The sequence below is a fragment of the Cokeromyces recurvatus genome, assembly GCF_025118155.1.
Source record: "Cokeromyces recurvatus strain NRRL 2243 chromosome Unknown BX663scaffold_3, whole genome shotgun sequence".
In the NCBI taxonomy this organism is placed as follows: Eukaryota; Fungi; Mucoromycota; class Mucoromycetes; order Mucorales; family Mucoraceae; genus Cokeromyces; species Cokeromyces recurvatus.
The window spans coordinates 1,302,294-1,323,991 of record NW_026251389.1 but is presented as its reverse complement, the minus strand read 5'-3'; the positions used below and the strand labels follow the sequence as shown (position 1 = coordinate 1,323,991).

General features: G+C 30.5%; 8 protein-coding genes across 8 annotated transcripts; 6 read left to right on the top strand and 2 right to left on the bottom strand.

The window, feature by feature from the left end:
• Window positions 1-1,062: 1,062 nt before the first annotated feature.
• On the top strand, window positions 1,063-1,682 carry BX663DRAFT_497560 (PHD finger-like domain-containing protein 5A). Its single transcript, XM_051525930.1, has 3 exons — window positions 1,063-1,234; window positions 1,309-1,396; window positions 1,471-1,682. Exons 1-3 carry the CDS (start codon window positions 1,169-1,171, stop codon window positions 1,647-1,649), a joined length of 333 nt encoding a protein of 110 aa, XP_051386764.1. The 5' UTR covers window positions 1,063-1,168; the 3' UTR covers window positions 1,650-1,682.
• Window positions 1,683-2,774: 1,092 nt separating this feature from the next.
• Window positions 2,775-4,826, bottom strand: BX663DRAFT_497557 (uncharacterized protein). The gene is made up of 5 exons (XM_051525929.1): window positions 4,590-4,826; window positions 4,485-4,516; window positions 4,297-4,398; window positions 3,506-4,219; window positions 2,775-3,436 (listed from the first exon to the last, which is right to left on the bottom strand). The coding sequence occupies exons 3-5, from the start codon at window positions 4,370-4,372 to the stop codon at window positions 2,955-2,957; spliced, it is 1,272 nt and encodes a 423-aa protein (XP_051386763.1). The 5' UTR covers window positions 4,373-4,398; window positions 4,485-4,516; window positions 4,590-4,826; the 3' UTR covers window positions 2,775-2,954.
• A 1,912-nt stretch (window positions 4,827-6,738) lies between these two features.
• Window positions 6,739-8,294, top strand: BX663DRAFT_427224 (transmembrane amino acid transporter protein-domain-containing protein; the record flags this gene model as incomplete). The annotated part of the gene is made up of 5 exons (XM_051522603.1): window positions 6,739-7,058; window positions 7,140-7,374; window positions 7,448-7,672; window positions 7,771-8,031; window positions 8,109-8,294. 5 exons carry the CDS (start codon window positions 6,739-6,741, stop codon window positions 8,292-8,294), a joined length of 1,227 nt encoding a protein of 408 aa, XP_051386762.1.
• A 372-nt stretch (window positions 8,295-8,666) lies between these two features.
• Window positions 8,667-10,603, top strand: BX663DRAFT_497552 (squalene epoxidase-domain-containing protein). Its single transcript, XM_051525928.1, has 7 exons — window positions 8,667-8,891; window positions 8,973-9,150; window positions 9,217-9,313; window positions 9,384-9,481; window positions 9,554-9,761; window positions 9,858-9,993; window positions 10,091-10,603. The coding sequence occupies exons 1-7, from the start codon at window positions 8,693-8,695 to the stop codon at window positions 10,555-10,557; spliced, it is 1,383 nt and encodes a 460-aa protein (XP_051386761.1). The 5' UTR covers window positions 8,667-8,692; the 3' UTR covers window positions 10,558-10,603.
• Window positions 10,582-11,247, top strand: BX663DRAFT_497548 (uncharacterized protein). Its single transcript, XM_051525927.1, has 3 exons — window positions 10,582-10,686; window positions 10,787-11,030; window positions 11,116-11,247. Exons 1-3 carry the CDS (start codon window positions 10,684-10,686, stop codon window positions 11,220-11,222), a joined length of 354 nt encoding a protein of 117 aa, XP_051386760.1. The 5' UTR covers window positions 10,582-10,683; the 3' UTR covers window positions 11,223-11,247.
• A 327-nt stretch (window positions 11,248-11,574) lies between these two features.
• Window positions 11,575-17,317, bottom strand: BX663DRAFT_534810 (uncharacterized protein). Its single transcript, XM_051530585.1, has 8 exons — window positions 17,223-17,317; window positions 16,875-17,154; window positions 16,544-16,738; window positions 16,013-16,475; window positions 15,658-15,943; window positions 12,126-15,597; window positions 11,861-12,034; window positions 11,575-11,768 (listed from the first exon to the last, which is right to left on the bottom strand). The coding sequence occupies exons 1-8, from the start codon at window positions 17,276-17,278 to the stop codon at window positions 11,715-11,717; spliced, it is 4,980 nt and encodes a 1,659-aa protein (XP_051386759.1). The 5' UTR covers window positions 17,279-17,317; the 3' UTR covers window positions 11,575-11,714.
• A 77-nt stretch (window positions 17,318-17,394) lies between these two features.
• BX663DRAFT_497542 (EAP30/Vps36 family-domain-containing protein) lies at window positions 17,395-19,820 on the top strand. Its single transcript, XM_051525926.1, has 7 exons — window positions 17,395-17,599; window positions 17,701-17,836; window positions 17,900-18,358; window positions 18,414-18,477; window positions 18,537-18,753; window positions 18,820-18,956; window positions 19,015-19,820. Exons 1-7 carry the CDS (start codon window positions 17,496-17,498, stop codon window positions 19,341-19,343), a joined length of 1,446 nt encoding a protein of 481 aa, XP_051386758.1. The 5' UTR covers window positions 17,395-17,495; the 3' UTR covers window positions 19,344-19,820.
• A 1,332-nt stretch (window positions 19,821-21,152) lies between these two features.
• BX663DRAFT_414776 (uncharacterized protein) lies at window positions 21,153-21,641 on the top strand (the record flags this gene model as incomplete). The annotated part of the gene is made up of 1 exon (XM_051522327.1): window positions 21,153-21,641. A coding segment is annotated over one exon (489 nt), but the record flags the coding sequence as incomplete, so codon positions are not given.
• Between the last annotated feature and the right edge of the window lie 57 nt (window positions 21,642-21,698).

The following is a 21,698-nucleotide window of genomic DNA, read 5'->3' as shown; positions in this document are numbered from 1 at the left end:
TTAGAAAATCAGGGTATAGTGGTGTCAAAAGAAGAAAAACAAAGGTAAAAGTGTCTTGTTAAATATACAAAATAAAAAAAAATTCCTTGACAAACAATTATTTATGAGCAAATCATTCTAGTGACTCCTGTTCCTAAATATGCATGTCCAAAGCTTTTTAGTCTGGCATTTTAAAGTAACGTATTAAATATTTAATTTCACAAAAAAAAAAAAAAAAAAAAACTAATATTTTTTATTTATATTTATATGCTGAGCATGCCCTCCCTTAGAAAAATGGTAATTTCCTTTTCAAATATTCTTTTCAACGCACCCTGAATGGTCAGTATCTCATTAAACAAACATAATTTCTTGCTTACTAAAACCTTTTCTTTTTATACATATTTGTTAGCATATCAGCCTCTAATGGATCCTCTTTCTTTCTTTTTTTTTTTCGTAAAAAAGAGAAAGGAGAGAGAGATGGGGAGGCTATCTATTAGACGGTTTGATATGCTATTAGAATGTTATCGCTCTCTGGTCTTTCCAATTATGTATGTCTCGTCTTTAGTATAATAGTTTGCCACTTGGGTAATTCCGTATTTGCTTTTTTCCATGAAATAAGCCTTATATTTTTTGGTTTGTTACCACCAATATTGTCATTAGCAAGAAGTGGGGTCTCTTAAGGGATTTGTCTTTGTGTGGCTTGGTTACTATTCATTGAGTTTTCGTCCCTTCTTTGTTTCTTTATGTGAGCCACTAGAGAGAACGGACGATTTGGGTAAAGGAAAGGTATTGTTTAGTCTTGTTTAAATCAAATCCTCTCCCCCTTTTTTATAGAGAAATACAAAAGTATTTGTTTTAATTTTTTTATAGAAAAATACAAAAGTATTTGTTATAATTTTTTTTTTTTTTTTTTTTTTTTTTTTTGTAAAAGCTTGTCTTTTGTTAAAGGGGTTAAAAACTCCTTTGTTTAAAAAATACAATAAAAATATTGTAATTGTTAAAAATCTTTTTTTTTTCTCTTCTTTTTGACCTGCTCATTCAATAATGAATACAGTACTTAATTCTACCAATCAAATTTTTTACAGCTAAAAATCATATTTTTTTTTAAAAAAATAAAATAAATAAATAAATAAATAAAATGCACAGTTATTATTTTATTTTATTTTAGTTTCTTTTAACATTATTTATAATGGCGAAGCATCATCCTGATTTGATCTTTTGCCGTAAACAACCAGGCATTGCTATTGGGCGACTTGTAAAATATTTTATAAATTAGGCGAAAAAAAAAGAATGAGAGAAACCGGTTAACTAATTATTATTATTGAATAGTGCGAGAAATGTGATGGTCGTTGTGTTATTTGCGATTCCTACGTTCGTCCAGCAACTATTGTTCGTATTTGTGATGAATGTAATTTTGGTAAGTAATTGAATTTCTTTTTATTATTATTTTTTTTTTTCAAAAGGACTAATGATTTTTGTCATTCCTTTTAGGTTCTTTTCAAGGTCGTTGTGTTGTTTGTGGAGGACCAGGAGTATCAGATGCCTATTATTGTGTAGGCTGTACGCGATTAGAAAAGGATCGTGAAGGTTGTCCAAAGATCATCAACTTGGGTTCTTCTAAAACTGACTTGTTTTATGAACGGAAAAAATTCGGATTCAAAAAAAGATAATTGTTGGTTTTTTTTCTTTTTTTTTTCCTTTCTTTGTAAATATATAGGATTCAATTTGTACAGAAAGCACAAATAAAAAGAAAAGAAAAGACACATATTGAGGAAGGGGGGAGGGAGTTTTCTTGTAGTTTATGGATTGTGTTGTATTGCATTGTACTGTATTGTATTTTATTTACATTTAGAATTTGAGAATAAATGGCAAATCCATTATTCTGAGTCCTTTTTTATGTATCATGAACGCTCTTATAACTTGAGAGGGGATATTCTCGAGGTTATTGCTACCTACTATCCCCCCTTTTTTTTTATTTTATTATGATGTCAGCTACAATAAATGTGCTGTATTATTGAAATCTTCTATTCAGCAAACAATGCTCTGAAACACAATAGAAAATATCTGCAGAAAGAAAGTATGTCGATATACTTCAACTAACAGCGTATCATCTACAACATGAAAAAAAAGAAAGATCTGTCTAGTTTATGTCCATGTGATTTATTTTCTTTATCAAAGAGACTTACAAGATGGGAGGCAAAATAATTATATAAATACAGGCAAAGTAAAATTAGTATCATTCTTTCTTATATGCATTGAAATAATAATAAACTGGCCTTGTGATTACCGCAGACGTGTCAACACTGAATTACCTTTTCGGCAGTTTTGTCAGGTAACACATCATCATTAGACAGTTTTTAAAGCCTTTAAGGATTATTTACTTTTTTTTTTATAAAAAGAATGAATACAAGCGCATATGAAATGAAGGATTCTAGTCTTTTAATAACTGTTGACAAAGAAAGAAAAGGAGCTCACCTTTAAAGTGAATATGATATCTTTTTTTAAATGAATCTATTTTATTTGTGCAAGTTAAAGTGTTTCAAGATTTTAAGGAAAGTAGCGTTTCAAGCAAAGCATTCTCTACCTTCTTATTTTAAATTAACTTTCTGTTGCTGATAAAAGTAATCTCTTTATTTAATGGATTAGCATTTATTGAAGAAGGGACAAAGTTGATGAGGCCCTTTTTCTCTTAACAAGTGCTAGTAGTATTATTATTAGTAAAAAAAAATTGGAACTGGGTATTAGTTTGTTCAAAGACTATCATAATATAATATAAAGTTTAAAATCCATTATTGTTTACTATATTCATACTTTAAATACATGGGATTTTTTTTTTAATATTATTGATACTACTGCTACATAATATAATATACTATATATAAAGAAGGGGAGGAAAAAGAAAAAAAAAAAAGAGAGTGAGAGTGAGAGTGAGAGTGAGAATGTGTGCGTATGCGTGTGTGTGTAGTGAAGGAAATTTAAAATCTTAATACACCTGATGAAGCACCTGCTACCATACCTGGTTGATTGGATAAAGTGGATGCAGAAGCTTGTTGAATGGGTAAAGTAATACTCGAACGATGATAAGGAGCATTAGGTACAATAGAAGAATTAGATCTCGTTGTAGAATTGTTATCCATAAAGCTTGTAGAAGATGAAGAAAAGAGCATACTATTTGTATTTGGTATAGCTGTATTTCCTTGTTGTTGTCTTATCATTTGTTGTGCTGATAGTATGGAAGGCATTGTTGCCGTCTTTTGTATTGAATTAGGATGAAATCCATTAGATTGAGCAATAGGACATTCTTTATGTGCTAATAATAATGTTTTTAAATTTACAATTTCTTCTTTTAATGATTCTGATTGTAATTGAAGACGTTCGTTATCATTTGTCAAGAATTCAACTTTAGCTTGAAGATTATTTAACCATTGCTTCTTTCTTTGACGACATTTTAATGCAGCTAAACGAAAAAAGAAAAAAAAGAGTAAGCTATGATGATGAAGAAGCTTTAGAGAATAGGTTGCATTACCAATTCGATTTCTTTCTAAAAAGTTCTTTCGTTTTTCATCATCATCATCTTTACTTGCAGATTTTGATCTTCGCTTTGATCTAGTAGTCATGGACTTTGTATCGTCATCTATTGAATCTTGAGTCATAGCAGAAGAACGTCGACTTGTGGTATTTAATTTTTTATAGGATTCATTACTATCTATTGAATGATTTTCATCATCTGTTTGAGAAGTAGCAGAACGTTTTCGACTTGAAATTTGTTGCTGTTGATGCATAAATATTTCTTGAGACGATGCTTCCATTTTAATAGGATAAGTGTGATTCATAAGATGAGTTCGATTATTTGTATTATATAATTTATTTGTATTATTGGGTGGCATCATCACTGAAGAATAGTATTCGTTGGGGTTAGCGGGACCTTGAAGCATTGAAGGTGATAATGGGCCTGTTCGAAGTGTATCCCATGTAAATTGATTTGCTACTTCTTTGGGTAAAATACCACCACCTATCATATTATCTGTAGTAGTAGTAGTAGTAGCAGCAGCAGCAGTAACAGCAGAGGCCGTTGTTGTCGTATTCTTTAAATGAGAAGGACTTGTAATAGAGGCAACTGGAGGTAATTTTAATTTTTCTTTATCATCTATAACTGCTGCACCCGAGAAACTTTGTTCAAATGGATTTGGTTCTTGATCCAATTTAGCGCTTGAAATTAAAGGTAATACAGCCATGGGTGCTATATTTTTTTTTTTTTTTAATTTTTAGTTGAAAAAAAAATAAAAATAAATAAAATAAAGATTAAGTTGTTGTTACCTTCTGAATGTTGTGTTGATGCTGCTTGGTTTTCAACAACTTGTGATTTATCAATTGATTTTCTTCTATTGTTCATTTTTTTTTTTTACTGACACCAGCTGTCTATCATCATATCACATAAATGACCTTTTTTTTATTTTTATTTTTTTTTTTTTTTATTTAAGAAAAAAGAAAGGGAAAATGCTTACCGATTATAACAAAGTATATATATATCTAAAGGCTAATAAAGAAATCATATGTCATTTTTAGTCTTATTCCTTTATCCTTTTTTTTGTGTATATATAATATTATACCTTTTATTATTATTTTTATTTTATTTTATTTTTTCTTATTTTTTATTTTTTTTTATTTTTTTGTCGTTCAAAAAGCTCCCTTATTTAATTTAAAACCGTAGGGAAAAAGGAATTTGAATTATTTAAAATGTCTTGCTATAGAATTTTTAAATATCGAGAAACTGATATAGATGTATTAAAAGGTTCAATTAATAGTAGTAAAAGAAGAAGAAAAGAATAATAATATAAAAAAAAAAAGAAAAGCCAAAAAAATAAGATTTATCCATGATCATCATTACGTCATATATGCCTATTATGTATTATTTTTTTTTCTGCATTTTGATATTTTACTGCTAAAAAAAAAAAGATAAAAGGAACTATCCATTCAAAAAGAAAAAAGAAAAGAAAAAAAATTAATATACCGATGTTATCAAAACAAAGATTAAAGATATAATAGATGCTCTCTAAGCCACGCTTTATTTCCCTTCTTCAATATAATGAAATGATTTTTTTTTGTTTGTCATTTTCTTCCCTTTGCCTTTCGAAACTGACATATCGTGGAATAACTATGATTGGTCAAAACAATACATGCATTCGGAGTATATACAAAAAAAAGAAGTCAGACTTTGAACTATGCCAACATTTTCATCAGAAATAAGGAACAAGAAACTAATACAGAGGGTAAAAGAAGATGAAGAATTATTATTGGAAATTGTTTTTTTTCCTTTTAGACAATTCTACAAGGTAATAAACATCAAAACATTACAAGCTAGAAATTAGCAAATTAACTATTATGAAGAATGGACGATGGACAGAGAGATCAACACATCGTCTATCCTCAAAAGTTTGAAAAAAAAACTATACAGTTAACACAATACAAATTGCTAACGCCCAACCATAAATGATCAAAAGCTTGACGTATCCATGGACACGCAGCAACAAGAGATCTATGAACAATTATTCATCCATTCCAAAAATAGAAACTCAACAAGAATAGGTCTCCAACTGCTTGATTATCATCCATAACCGCAGGTTACAAACTGGTCTAAATTAACAAACATTTCATTTTTTTTATTTTTTATTTTTTTTTAGAAATAAGAAAATCAGTACAGAGAGCATATAATAATGGACGGAATCATCGAGACTCATGGTGTAAGCAAAGAAAAAAAAAACGCCATTTTTGTTTGATAAAGTATGCTTATTTCAACATGCGACTTTGATAAATTTGGTAAAAATGCAATCAATCAATAGAATACTGCATTCAATTAATCTAATTTGTACCTGCTAATAATAACAAATAATTTGTATTTACATTATTGTGAGAAAGGTAAGAAAGGTAAGAAAGAAAGAAAAAAAAAAAATTAAAACGCAGCACCATTCTTTCATGAAAAAAAGTCTGTGTGCATACAAAATACAACAATAACAACCTAATACACTTTATGTTTCATAACTAAATAAACAAACAATAATAAATAAATACATACATATTCATATAAATAGCATGTAGTTTAATCCAGATAAATTTCCTTTGATATATACTGTCTTTGTCTATTTATTTAATATGTTTAGAGTACCTAATAACACTCATCCTTCACATATTTATGGCTCAACTACATTAAATACACCACTCATATCATCATCATCAACAACAACGTCCCACTCTCATAGAAGAGAAGTAGAAGAAGGAGGTAGAGAAGATGGCAGTGATGAATTCTTTTATTCAGCTCAGGGGACTCCTATTTCTCGTCCACAATCTATAAGAACATCTATACAAAATTTTGCTGGATCTTACTCGCGTGCATCTATTTTATATGTAGCTGATACTATTTCAATACATCAGCAAGGTATAAAAAAAAAGTTACATGTATCATGTATTAGGAATAGATTAGATATATTTATTGCAATGATCATTAGACTATGAAGATAAAGAAGAAGAAGAAGAACAAGCCCTATTATTTGAATCAAAGACTAGGTTATATATAAATAGATAGATAGATAGATAGATAAATAAATAAACTGATACCTTTATTATTATATTAGAGAATCTTATTTAGAAGAAGACAAGTTATATACCCATCGTACAAATACAAATCATACTGAATTACCTCTTTCAAGATTAACTACCATGAGTTCTATTCTTCTTGCATCAAAATCAGAAGATGAAACAAATATGTATTGTAACAAAAGTGACTTTCTTCAATCCATCTTCAATGCTGTTAACGTATTAGTAGGTGTTGGCATCTTGGCTTTCCCGCTTTCAATGCGTTTGGCAGGTTGGTTCTATGGATCTTTTATTTTCATATTTTGTTGTTTGTCAACCAATTATACTGCCAAAATCATTATTAAATGTCTGACTACTGCTAATGGTCATGGTTCATATCCTAATAATATCAGGGGCACCACCTATAGTGATATGGGTTTGATTGCATTTCAAGAAAGAGGAAGACGATGGATTAGTCTTATATTTATTGTTGAATTAATTACGATAGGGTATTGTATTCAAAAGAGAAAGAAAAGAAAAAAAGATGTATATATGTATAAATCGAATGAATCTGATAAATATATACATAGTGTGGCAATGATCGTCTTGTTAGGTGATGGTATTCAATCTTTATTTCCTGATTTAGATATTATCAATACAAGACTTATTTCACTTTGTATCTTGACACCGACCATCTTTTTACCTATTAAAAAACTGGCTTATACAAGTTTAATAGGTATCATTGGTTGTATCTCACTTGTTTTTATTGTACTTTATGATGGATTAACCAAGTTCAATAAACCTGGTAGTCTTTATGAACCTATGGTAATTCTAAATAATATATAAATATATATATATACACCATCTTATACTCATGATGTCGTTGTTATGGCTACAGGATACAGAACTTATTCCAAATGATCTTTCTCAATTACCCCTGAGTTTTGGATTGATTATGTCAGGCTTTGCAGGTCATGCGGTGTTTCCATCCATTTATCGCGATATGAAAAATCCGAAACAGTATAACAAGCTGGTTGATATAACATATCAAATAACAGCTGCCATTTATCTTGCTATGGCTACCATAGGTTATTTAATGTTTGGACAAGAAGTACTTCAAGAGGTAAAAAAAAAAAAAAAAATAAAATAAAATAAAATAAAAAATAAATGAAAGAAATGAAGGATACACATATAATCTTTATTCCTTATGCATATTAAAAGATTACACAAAATTTGATACTTGTAAAAGAATATAGTCAAGCCTTGAATCATTTTGCTATTTGGTTATTAGTCTTGACACCTATTGCAAAATATGGTTTAATGATGCAACCTTTAAATCTTAGCTGGGAATTATGGTTCTTTGCCAAGTATGAAACCAATGATGAATGGAAGAAAAAGGCATTCATGATATCCGGAAGATTACTTGTTACCATGATTTTAGTTTATATTGCTCTTCTCTTTCCTGGATTTGATAGAGTCATGGTAAAATTTTATACAACAAAAAAAAAAAAAAAAAAAAAAAGCTCAGTATATTAATTATATTATTTCTACTCTACTAGTCATTATTAGGTGCTTTCTTTAGTTTCTCAATATCAATTATATTTCCAATTATCTGTCATTTAAAGTTATTTAGGGCAACATTATCTCTAACTGAAACTATTTTGAATTTATTTATCTTGTTTATCGCCATTTTTATGGCTATTTTTGGTACTATCTGGAGCGTACGTTCAACCAGCGAGCTTTAAAATAATAATAATAATACTAGTAATACTAATACTAATACTAATACTAATACTAATACTAATACTAATACTAATACTAATACTAATACTAATACTAATAATAATAATAAAAGTTTCTCACTCACTCACTTACTCTCTCTCTCTCTCCCTCTCTCCCTCTCTTCAAACATTCGATTTTTTTTTTTTCGTTTTTTACAAGTACATATTCACGTGATAATGAACGTTATTGTTGTCATTTTTTGTTGCATTAGTGGTTGACTGAAATTTAATTTTTTTTTTTTTTTTTTTTTTTTTTTTTTTTTTTTTTTTTTTTTTAAATTATTAAAAACCCATAAAAAATAAAATAAAATAAAATAAAAATTGCCTTTTTTTTTTTTTTTTTATTCCATCTCAACATCAAGATGACAACAAACGAAATTGAAGAATTTGATTTAATTATAGTAGGTGCAGGTATCGTTGGATGTACAGCAGCAAAGGCATTTGGAAAAGATGGAAGACGTGTTCTTTTACTTGAACGTGATTTATCAGAACCAGATCGTATTGTTGGTGAGTTATTACAACCAGGAGGCATGGATGCCCTTAAAACACTAGGTTTGGAAGGTATAAAAATATAAATATAAGAAATGAAGAAAACAAAAAAAAAAAAAAAAAGAGTACAAGATGCTGAAGAATACAGTTTAGATTGTGTGGAAGGTATTGATGGTATTCCCTGCTATGGTTATGGCGTCATTCGTGGTGATGAATTAGTAGAAATTCCTTATCCAATTCTTCCAGCAACAGAGAAACAAGCTATGGGTAAATCATTTCATCATGGCCGACTTATTCAAAAATTGAGAAAATCTGCTAGTTGTGCTGAAAAGTAATGAAGAAAGAAAGAAAGAAAGAAAGAAAGAAAGAGAAACTAAGATTTGTTATTTATGAATAGTGTGACGGTAAAAGAAGTTACAGTGAATGAATTGATTCGAGACGAAGACAAAGTCATTGGCGTTGTTGCACAATCAAAATTAAATGAAGAATTTAAAGTAAGTTTACACAAGTAAAAAAAAAAAAAAAAGAAAGAGAATAAAGCCATTCATTGTGTGTGTGTGTTAGTTTTATGCCCCACTTACAATTGTATGTGATGGTATCTTTTCTAAATTCCGAAAAGATTTTACAAGTAAAACGCCTGATGTAAAATCCTATTTTGTGGGGTAAAACAATCAATAGAACAAGCTCAATACTATTTTATACTTATAGTTTTCTTTTTAAAAAAAACAAATTAGTTTTATTTTAACAGATTGTCAATTGCCTTTACCTAATCATGGTCATGTTATACTCGCTAAACCATCTCCTATCTTAATGTATCAGATTAGCACTCACGAAACTCGTGTTTTAGTCGATGTTCCTGGTAAATTACCTTCTATTTCTAATGGTGACTTGAAAAACTATTTGAAGGATACAGTTGCACCTCAACTACCTGAAACTATACGTGTAAATGAAATGAAATGAAACTGTAAAAAATATATATATATATGTATATGCATATAAATAAATCATTCACATTATATCCTTTTCTCTCTCTCTTAGATTAAATTCTTGGAAGCAATTGAGACAGAAAGATTAAGATCAATGCCAAATGGATTTTTACCTCCTTCACTTAATCAAACAGAAGGTATGATTGTCTTGGGTGATGCAATGAATATACGACACCCTTTAACTGGAGGTAAGAATATATATATATATATATATGTGTGTGTGTGTATAGGTGTGTGTGTATATATGTATATTTGTATATATATCACTAAATTGTTATCGATAAGGTGGTATGACAGTTGCTTTTAAGGATGTTATCTTACTGCAAGAATTATTATCAAAAGAAATTGTACCTTCATTTACAGATACAAATGTTATTTCATATCAATTGAAAACATTCCATTGGAAAAGAAAAAACTATTGTACAGCTATTAATGTATTGGCCATGTCACTTTATCGTCTCTTTGCTGCCAATGGTAACTTGGATCTTGAGGTCCTTCAAAGAGGTTGTTTTGCTTATTTTCAACTAGGAGGTGAATGTATCAATGGTCCTGTAGGACTCTTATCAGGTCTTATTCAACGTCCTTTTACTCTTATTTATCATTTCTTTGCTGTTGCCTTTTATGCTATCTATATTCAAACAAAAAAGAATGGATGGTCAGGAGCTCATCATAGTTTCATCATGTTCTTTACTGTTCTTTATACTGCATGTGTTACCATTTTACCTTATCTTTTGAGTGAAATTAAATATTAAAGGAGCTTAAAAAAAAAAGAAAAAAAAAAAAAAAAAAAAAAAAAAACGTCATGCTTCACGATATCGTATTTTTTTTTTCTTCTTTTTTTTATATACACTTATACACAAATTCTATTTCTATACATCATGGTAAGCTTGTCTATAAGCATTTACAAACAAAATATATACATATATGTGTATATATAACAAAAGTTATCAATAAAACTAATTAATTATTGTAAAAAAAAAGTCAGCTAAATTAACTTATATTCGAGCTAAAAGAGAAAAGACAAATGTATTTTTATGCATTCAAAAATTAGATTCAGTGGACGATGTGAAAGCAAAATTATGTAAAGCACTTTCTAATGAAAAAAAACCAGAAGAAATAAGATTACTTGTCAATGGAACAAAAGAGGAATATACTATTTTAGAAAATACAAAATCTCTAGAAAATAATCAAGTCGTTTACTATGTTTATTTTGATAGAAACGAAGGTAATTAGCATATAATAATACTGCATTTTTATTGTAAAAAAATGTATATCTTTTTTTAATTTACAAGTAAAAATGTATTGAATAGGCGAATGGGAAAAAGTGAATGTTATAGAACCACAATTATTAGATGAAGATGAAATCCAAGATGAGGAACAAATTACAAAAAAGGAAAAAGGGAAAGGCAGAGCTTAATGCAATAATTGTAATAATAAACAAAAACAAAAAAAAAAAAAAAGGTTATCATGAGGATGATCACCTTTTAAATAATGATGATGATGATGATAGAATGACAAATTATTATTCTGTGAGTGGCATTTTCATTTAAATAATAAGATATGCTGTCTATAAACATCGGAGGGTTTTTTTTCTTTTTCTTTTTTTTAAAAAAAAAACTCATTATTAAGAATACACATGCATATTCAAAATAAAAGACAGCATCATTTTCGAGAGAAAAACCTCTATATTGATTAATGCTTATTATAATTTTATAAAAGCAAATACTGTCATAATCAACTTGTAAGCTGGATAACAAAAGCAATAGGAATTTAACATGAGTAGAAATTAGCTTTATTCAAATTTCAGTAAAATAATTATACTAGACTTAAAAATAAGCTCTATAAAAGACAAGAAGTGAATACCCGTAAATTGGAGTATATATATATGTATGAATATATATGTACATATTTAGAATACTGTTCTACATAGAGGACAGCTAGCTGAATTAGAGGATCGGAACCACTAAGAAAAAAAAAAAAAAAAAAAAAAAGACATACACATGAATGAGTATACACAATGTAATATGTCTACAACAAATAATAATACTAATATACCTTGTATAAACAACTTGAATGGAATTTATTTTTACAGGTTCTACATTGTTTAGTGGGTATCGATCTATCTTGTGCACTAATAATTGAATAACAAATGGTACAATCTTCGACTCCATTAAAGTGAAGGTTCACATTACGTTTAAATACTGTTAAAGCATCTACAATATTACCATTCTAGAGAAGGAAGGAAAAAAAAAACGTAAATCAATATCTAACCTTTTCTATTACATCTTCCATCTAATCTTTTTCTTTTTTTTTTTTTTACCTGTGATCCAATGACTGCTGTTACTGCAAACATCCAACCTCTCCATTGCTTATCATTGACACCTACTTTTTGAATTCCTTCTACGTCAATAGGTCTTAAGGGAAAGTTAGTAGGTAACTTGATTGCAATCTGCATATTTTGTTCATCCACTCGATATATTGCTGTTACTTCAGATTTAGATGTCTTGACTGTAAATTCATTGTCATCATTATCTTCTAATTGCTTTTTAATGTCTTCTCGATTCACCATCTCAATTTCCTTGTGAATTAATTGTTGACTGAAATATTTTTCTGTATAGTGTTCAACAGCTATTGTCAATTGTCGATGTTTACAATCGATCCACCATTGTCGAACAAGTGAAGGAATATGTGTCAGGGCACGATAATAAAGATGTGAACTGAGGACTAAAAAGGTCATGTCAGATGTTACATCAATACCCTCCGTGTCATAATCTATGATAGACCAAGGTGTGATGTCAAATGATAATTCTGTACTGTTCTGTCCAACATGAAGGATCTTGCAAAGTGTTGGCATTAAATAGGATACAGCTTCCTGTTCTTTAAGTTGCCTTGTATATTCCTGTTTTAATTTAAATGTAATGTCTATAAAGTGATCAAACATAAGCATCCAAGCTAAAAGATATCCTAAAGTGTCATGTAATAATGAGGAATCATCTATCACAGATTGCCAGTGGGTTAAATCAGGAGGATTTAATAATGCATTCATAACTTCCTGATCAATATCTACATCTCCTTTTTCTTCTTCGTTTGTTTCTGTAAATTCAAGTTTAACCGATAAATCTTGAACTTTATGTGCAACGCATTTCTTTAATACAAGATAGATTTGTTTTTGGAGCACTTGATTAGGTGAATAAATCAATGCATTAAACTTGCTGAAATAGTCATCACAACAATCAACCAAATACTTTTCTGGAACAAAGTCTAATAGGCGTGCTAAAAGTTCTTGATAGATCATTCTTGCCTCATTCACATTTGGACCATTTTGATAATAATCCATTTCTTTGGCAACAAGGTCTAAAATGCACTTGCTCAGAATCGATATACGTTCCTCAAGCGCCTCTTGCAAGGATTCATTATTGCTTTCAATGGATAATAAAGTGTGTAATAATTTTAATCCATGATAGACAACCATTAATTCCTCAGTATCTGAGGTATCTGCAAACGCTATCCATTCAAAACAGCAGTCCAAGAAATCATTCCAGTGACTACCAGAGATATCTGAGATGGACTCTGCAAGATATTTCAAAAGTTGGGCGAACTGCGCTTGCACCAAAGCATGAGTTCTACTACATTCATCATCATCATCATCGTTGTCGTCATCATCGTTTTCTTTTATAGATACTAGAAGGGGTCGAATTGTTTGAACCAAATAAATTAAACGTTGTCGTGGGATATCAAATGCACCATGATTCAAGACAGATGTGTTTAAAAGAACAAGAGTATCCCAATGTGTTTTTAAATCCTTCATATGGCTTAGACCGGATAATCGATTGGCTAATTCACTTTGATAATGTATATAGCTTGGATCTTCACCCATAGTAGATTTGAAACACAACAAGATGGCAACCTTATATGCTAATGGTAGCTTATTATCGGTTGATTTGATCAATGGCAACCACTTTACCATACCTTCCATAGGCCAGTCTAATAAAATCACAAGTTGCTGTAAAACACGTTGCAAAACATGTGCTCCAAAGATAGGTTGATTTACAACTATAAGCTCAGCTACAAAGCGTAATAAGAGAGGTTGCTGGTCATTTACGTGGCCATTCATAACAGAGGCAAGTAATTCATTGTTCCAACTTAAGACGTCATGATGAATAGGCACAAGATGAGTAAGCCAGTCAATAAAGACAGAATGCATCGATTGAACAAATGTACGAACTCCATCAACCGCTTTGGGTTGCCAGATACGACATTTATATCCAGGGCACATTAATCCTTGCTCACAACACATTACTGTCATCATCAATTGACGGATCAACCACCCACATTCAACTCTTTTATTTTCGCTAAAAAGATATTCACCCCAGCAAAAGGCTAATCGTGCAAATCCAGAGAGGCCATATAGATCATAGTTTATTGTTTCTGATTCTTTTTGCAAGTCATCCTTCAATGATAAAGCTATAAAAGGGTCAGTAAAGCTCAACGTCAAATCATGACTAGAGACTAACAAATGATCAGATAAGGTTTTCCATTCTTGTTCTGTTCCTAATAACATCTCCACAGATAGTTCCTTATAGGTAGTTAAAAGTGTTTTGATTCGATGAGCGTTATCAGAAGGACTTGCAGCATAATGAATATCAGTTATAGAACGTTTTACCCGCTCAATAAGGTAGGAACTATCAGCACTATGCTTGTAAAGGTCCCATACCTCTGAGGCACTTGGAGCTACTGGCGAATCAATAAACATGATATCAAAGACTTCGCCAATCCAATCAATCGTCCTTCCCATAAGGCCAGGATGAGCATTCTGAAGAATAGTTAAGACAGACTGAACTGACTCCAACAAAAATGATGATCTTTCCTCTTCATAGTGTCGATTAAAGCTCACTAAAGTAGTAGTCAACAAATTCATTATTTCTGTTATGGTAGTATCGGATAAAATAGGTATGGAAAGACTAAAGGAAACCATTTTCTCTAATAAAGAACGAGGTACAGTTATAAATTGAGGATCCATTAATCGGCTCAATGCTTGTTTAACAATTGTATCCAAGGCATCACAACGATATGGTACCTTTTGACTTTGTTCAATGGTAAGAATAAAGATGTGTACACTACGAGATATTAATTCTGAATCATTCAACATATCCTTCAAGATATTCATTAGGGCTGTCCATAATGTTGATCCTTCATCAGTTTGAGTCACGCAAGTTACGTAAAAGGTAGCAAAAGAAGTTAACATAGCCTCATCACCTTCAGACCATTCCAATAGTCTCAACAATTGCTGTACAGCTATAATTAATTTCTTTGTTATTTCTACATCTAAATGAAGCAACTGTTGACCCAATACAAGTAACCCATGAGCCCATTGTTTATGTACCATAGCCGATTCGACAGATGTTAATAACAAACGTTGAGCAAGATCATTTGCATAATTCTTCAAATCCATAATGTCCTTGTTGTTTTGCTTAATTTCATACGATAAGGCAGTCATGAAATGAGCTACTTTTTGACAAAACAAGTTCATGTCGAGCTGTGCTTTGATTAGTTTAGTATCACAGTCAATCAAGGTTTGAATTAAAAGGTCATCTAGCTGTGATCTAAAAGTGAGCAAATTAAGCTGTTCATTTGAAAAGAGGATAACTGTATGTTTAGCAATAATTGCATATCCATTTAAATCTAGTTTATCAAAGTTCTTTATATTCAAAAAGTAGGATTGAATCATGTTGAAGAATGTTTGTTCAATTAATACTGTAGCTATCTGCAATGCATCTTCTTGTTTTGTTTTACTAGAAAAGAACATAAGTTTAATATATATATGTATATATTTTTATATAACCACTTTATACCTTAAAGAAATGGCAAAATAGATAATACATTCAGCATAAGCATTTAAGAAGAGATACGAATTGGATCGATCAATATATTCAGTATTTAGTCCTTTCCAAAAATTGTCAAATACATCTGTATAGAAATTAGGCATTTCTTTTAATTCTTTAGGAAGATGAGCTAAAAGGGCTAATAAGCTTGGATAAGTGATATTAGGTGAGCCATTTAACCCAGAACGAAGGAGATGAAAAAGCTTAGGTAATGCAGGCTTCTTTTTACCAATAACAATCCATGACTGAGGTAGTTCTAAAATAAAATAAAATAAAATAAAAATGAATAAAGGATAAAAAAAACAAACACAAATAGATTACATACTTTTGGTCATTAATAAAAGAGCATCCCACATATCTGAATGAGTCATTGTGTCTTTTTCAGTAAATACACTTGCGTAAAAACAGGGACAAATCAAATCTAATCTTGATTCAACCACTTCAATCCAAGATATCAACAAGGTACAAATAAAGCTGTAAAATGCTTTTCGAATTAAGGGACTTTCATTAGTTGATAATCGTTTCCACATGGTTGTATCGTCAAAGATAGTCTCATAACTTTCCTTTGTTCTTTCTTCTAATGGTAGAAATTGAATCAAATAAGATAAAATTTGTAAACTAGAGGAAACAACTCGTGCATATTTGGAAAACATCTCTTCCTTTGTTACATAGCGCGCATCACTTAATGTTTCAGGTGTTTTATAAAGAAGCATGTCTGTTATGTAATCTAAAATCTCCTTTTGACAAAATGAAATTACGCCTAATCGTTTATCTGCTGCAAAGACAGTCTATTATGAAGGTTAACTTTCTTTCTTTTTTGTTTAAAAAAAAGAAAAGAAAAAAGCTATTTACATACTTCAAAAGCACTTTGTGACACTTTAACAATATCCTTACTTGAATCATACATAGATAATAACCAAGGTCCAATTAATTCCTTCAAAATAGGCGCAAATTTCTTTTTTGCATTAGCTGTAATTAACGCATGAACTTGATTCGCTATTAAACGAACACGTCGATCTACTTCTAATACTAATTTATTATACAATGTCACCTATTTTCCTCAAGTAAAAAAAAAAAAAAAAAAAAAAAAAAAAAAAAAAAAAAAAAAAAAAAAAAAAAAAAAGAGAGAGAGAAAGAGAGAGGAAGAAGGTTAATACACTGTCATTACTATTATTACTACTACATACCCAATTATTTAAAATAAGTTGAATAGCACTTTTATTTGTCTTTAAATAACTTTCCAATTCCTCTAATGCCTTAAGTTTAGTCGTGACATCGCGTTTGGAGATTTTTTTGAGGATAACAACAAGTTCTGGATCTAACTCGACAGCATAAATCTCACCAGAAGGCGTAGAAGGACGTGAAGGAATGGCTGTTGGTAATGGTGAATTACTTACAAATTGAGCAAATCCACCGAGATTCTCAAAACTTAATGAGCGGCTTGAACTTGCTAATTCAGCAGCACGACTACATGAGAAGAAATAAGGAAACAATGATGATTTATTTTAATTCAAAATGCCTCTTTTATTTTTTACCTGCTGCTAGCAGGCTTCATATTGCCTTTTACTCTGGGTTTTGTTGGTTTGCCCATCTTTGTTTATAATAACAAAACAATATAGGAATCTCGCAGCAACACAAAATTGAAACTTTTTAATTTTTTTTATTTTTTATTCATTTATTTTTTTTTTTTTTTTTTTTTTTTTTTTTTTTTTTTTTTCAAGAAATGTAACGGAATTTTAATTTTTATTTTATTTTTACCATAACTTTCTTTCGGGCAAGCATTATTCTATGATAGTCTTCCTTGAACAATGGAGTATTTTAAACCCACACTATTGTCTGCATCTCATCGACCTGAATTGATTTCTAACGAATCTTTACTTATTCAACAAGTTCATATTGGACTGTATGAAGGGTAAAAATAAAATAAAATAAAATAAAAAATAAAATAAGAATGAAGAATGGAGCAAGATAGAACATTCTCATGAGTTTTCTTTTTTAACATGATTCCTGCAGAAAGCATAAATTAGATCAATACCAAGATGGCGTCTGTTATTTAACTACACATCGCATCATATATGTAGACTATAGTCGGCCTTTAGAATACTCAATAGAATTAAGTTTAAGTGTTATTCAGGATGTTGAAAATTACGTAAGTTAAATAAGCTAATTCTCTTTTTAATATTCTCATCTGTTTTCTTAAAATAAAATAAAGAATGGATTTTTACGATCTTCACCTAAAATCATTCTCAATCTTAACCCTGCATCATTAAATAATCAAGCATCTTTAGTAAATACAACCCCAAGTGCTAACGTCTGGGCTTGTCCCATTTGTTTCTTTTCGAATAAAGCATCTACTGACATTTGCGAATTATGCGGTGTCCGAAAACAGCAACAGCAACAGCAACAACAGCAACAACAACTAATATCAACACCAACAAATGAAGATCAAGATAGCAGTGTATGCACATTATGTACATTTAAAAATCACCCCAGTATGGTTCAATGTGAAATGTGTGGAGCGGATTTACCAAAAGTCATTGTACCATCACCATCAATACCTAATAATAGTTCAATTATACCAGTTCAAATACGTCTCTCGTTTAGACATGGTGGACATTCTAGTTTTTTAAGTAAACTAAAGCAAGCCTTGAGTACTAAACAATGGGAAAAGGTATATATATATGGAGAAAAAAGAAAAAAGATGGCTAATACACGTTATATTTTAGAAAGAAATGAAGTCTCCTAATAGCAGTAGATCTACTACACCTGTTATTCGTGGTGTAGGAATAAGTATGTAAAATTAAAATTACATCATATAATTCTTATTTATCCTATTTTTTATTTTTCAGGTGCAATTGAGGATCGTATTAAAAAGACAAGTCTTGAAGCTAATGAAACCATGACAAATGCCTTTCAGGATCTTGATAAACTAATGATGAAAGCTACTGAAATGGTAAAATTGGCGGAGTCCATTTCCAATAAACTTAGCAAAGATTCAGATAATAAAGAGATGTCTACTTTACGAACCCATTTATTAAACCTAGGTGTAACTTCCCCTGTCACAAAGTAAGTGAACCATTTTATGATAATGAAGCATATTATTCATAAATATAAATATATATGCATATGTAGAGGCACTGCTGGCTCAATATACCATCAAGAACTAGCAAGAGAGTTGGCAGATTTTCTTGGTAAACTATACGAAAAGGAAGATGAAGTAAAGTCTTTAACAGACATCTATTGTTTATTTAATCGTGCTAGAGGTGTTGGTAAGTTTTGTATAAATATAAAGAATATTTAATTCATACTTTTTTTTTGTTTTCTTAGAATTAATATCACCAGAAGATTTACATAAAGCAAGTCAACAATTTGAATCCTTAAAGTTACCATTTCGACTAAGAAAATTCCCTAGTGGTTTGTTAGTAATTCAATCCATTCATATGGACGATAATATAGCTGCAAATCGTATACTAAAGCATGTGAAAGAGCACGGAGGTCTCTTAACAGCTCTTCAACTGGCCGATATTGAAAATTTAGCGCTTGCTGTTGCTGAAGAACAGCTGTTTGTTACTGAGAGAATGGGTCTACTTTGTCGAGATGAAGGACCTGCTGGTCTTACGTTTTATGAAAATTTATTTTTAGTTTCCTCATCATGATACTTGTTAATCTGTATCGACTAATAAAATATATGTCCATATGTTTTATATATGTATATAATGAACATGAATATAATATATCCATGGCATTTTAGTATAATCAACAAGACTCAAGGGCCTCATTCAAAGGACCTATCAACAGCTAACAGTATCACATAATTCCCTCTAAGCTGTGTGTGTAGTATGCTATTAGATCATAGTAATAATTTTATCCATCATACAAGAGACACCTTATTTAGATGAACACATTTTATCTCGACCTATTATTATATATTTCGCTATGAAGAAAGGTAGTATAGGATCTTCCATTCTCTCACTTGCTTGCTCTATCTTATCCTTTATGTATGTATGTATATATTTCTATATATATGATCATGCTTAAATTGGATTAAATATAATTGCATATTCCCGGCGTATGGTTTCATCTAATTCACTAGTATAGTAAATAATAAAACTCAAACGTTAACTCTGCTCATGTCCAAAAAAAGGGAATATTTGTTTATTAAAAAAAAAAAAAAAAAAAAAAAAAAAAAAAAAAAAAAAAAAAAAAAAAAAAGCACAAGACTGAGTTTCGGGGCTTTTTTTTTTTTGTACACAGAACAAATTCATGCCAATTAGGCACAAAATGAAAAGACAGATTGGGGAGAAGGAAACGAAAAAAAAAAGAGATAATTTTCTTTTTTTGGGTGAAATTACATAATCGAATAAAAGGAAATACAAGAAGAAATTTATATATTTTTTTAATGCATTTATAAAAGATATAATTGAAGAAGCCATTCTTTCAACTCGACACAATTCAAAACTGATATTGAGGCAAGCATCTTGTTTATTTAAAATACCGAACAAAAAAAAATGAATTTTGCCTGGTAACTTTTTTTTTTTTTTTATAATTCAACCCTTGACTACCCCCAGCATCAGGACCCTCTTTTTTTATTCTTCTTATTCTTAACCTTTTCATAAAATAAATAAAAAAAAAGAAAGACCAGAATTCAAAGAGTCATTTAACAAATACAAAAAATCATTTTAACTTTCTCTTTTTTTATCTTAAAAAAAACAAGAAGAAAACAGGGCCAAAGAATATCAAGATTCTTTAAAGCAGCATTTATTTAACTACAAACATTATAACTACCCCACTCTTATCGTCTTTTTTTTTTCCTTCCTCCCTTCTCCCTTCCTCCTCCTTCTCCTTCTTCTTTCTTTCTTTTTTGCGTATATTTAAAACATAAAATAAAGGTCATGACAGAAGACTCGACATTAGAAAAAAATCAACAAGAAACTTTTTTAAATCAATTTATAAAACAGGAATGCGATGACTCGACATTACCACTACCACTACCACCATCACCACCACTGACGTCTTGTACACACGATAATGAGCTAATATTAAAAAAGTTATTAGAACCAGGTCAAGAAGAGCCGACTGTTAAACAAGAAGAAACCAGTAACAACACCCTGGTTCAAGATACAGTAGCAGAAAAATCAAATCAAAAAATAGTAGATCAGCCTGATTCTATACCAAATACAGATACTACAGCTATACCCGCTACCACATCTACTTCTGATGCAACAACAGCAGTAATCACCTCTAATACAACTACTACTACTGCTGCTGCTGCTGCTGCTGCTACTACTACTACTACTGCTACTACTGCTGCTACAGTAACTACTACCCTATCACAACCAACAATAACAACAGAGTTATCGTCATCTACTTCACTAGAACCAAATAATAATAATAGCAATAACAATAACAATAATAGTAATAATAATAATAGTAATAGTAATAATACCTCAATAGATACTTCACATCAAACAATCCCGCCAGTTACATCTATTACAACATTTGAAGAAATCCAAAGACAACTAAAGTCAACATTAGATCATGTAGAACAACGTAGTATGGTAAGCGCCTTTGAAACCTTAAGTAATGCAACATCAGCTGTGGTTGAACATTGTCAAGAATTAGGTCTAACGTCTGACGATCATCCTTATAATGCAATTGATCGAGAACAGTTCTGGGCTGGCCTAAATAACTGTTGGCTCTATGCCCTTGCACAACAAAGACATGAACCCAGTCAGCCTATTGAACGTTTGACGGATCAACATCTTTATAGTTTACGTGATAAGGTGGTGAGTTGGGCAGATACGTTAGAAAGGTTTGGACTCGTAGATTATGAAATGGGTTGGTGGGAGGCGGATATCTTGTCAGCTATTGATGGTATCTTGGCTATGAATTATGCAGCGGCTCAAGCGGCTGCTCAAGCAGTTGTGGCTCAAGCAGCAGCAGTTTTGTTTGGTGGTGGTGGTGGTAGTGGTGGTGGTAGTGGTGGTGGTGTTGGTGGTGGTATTGGCGGC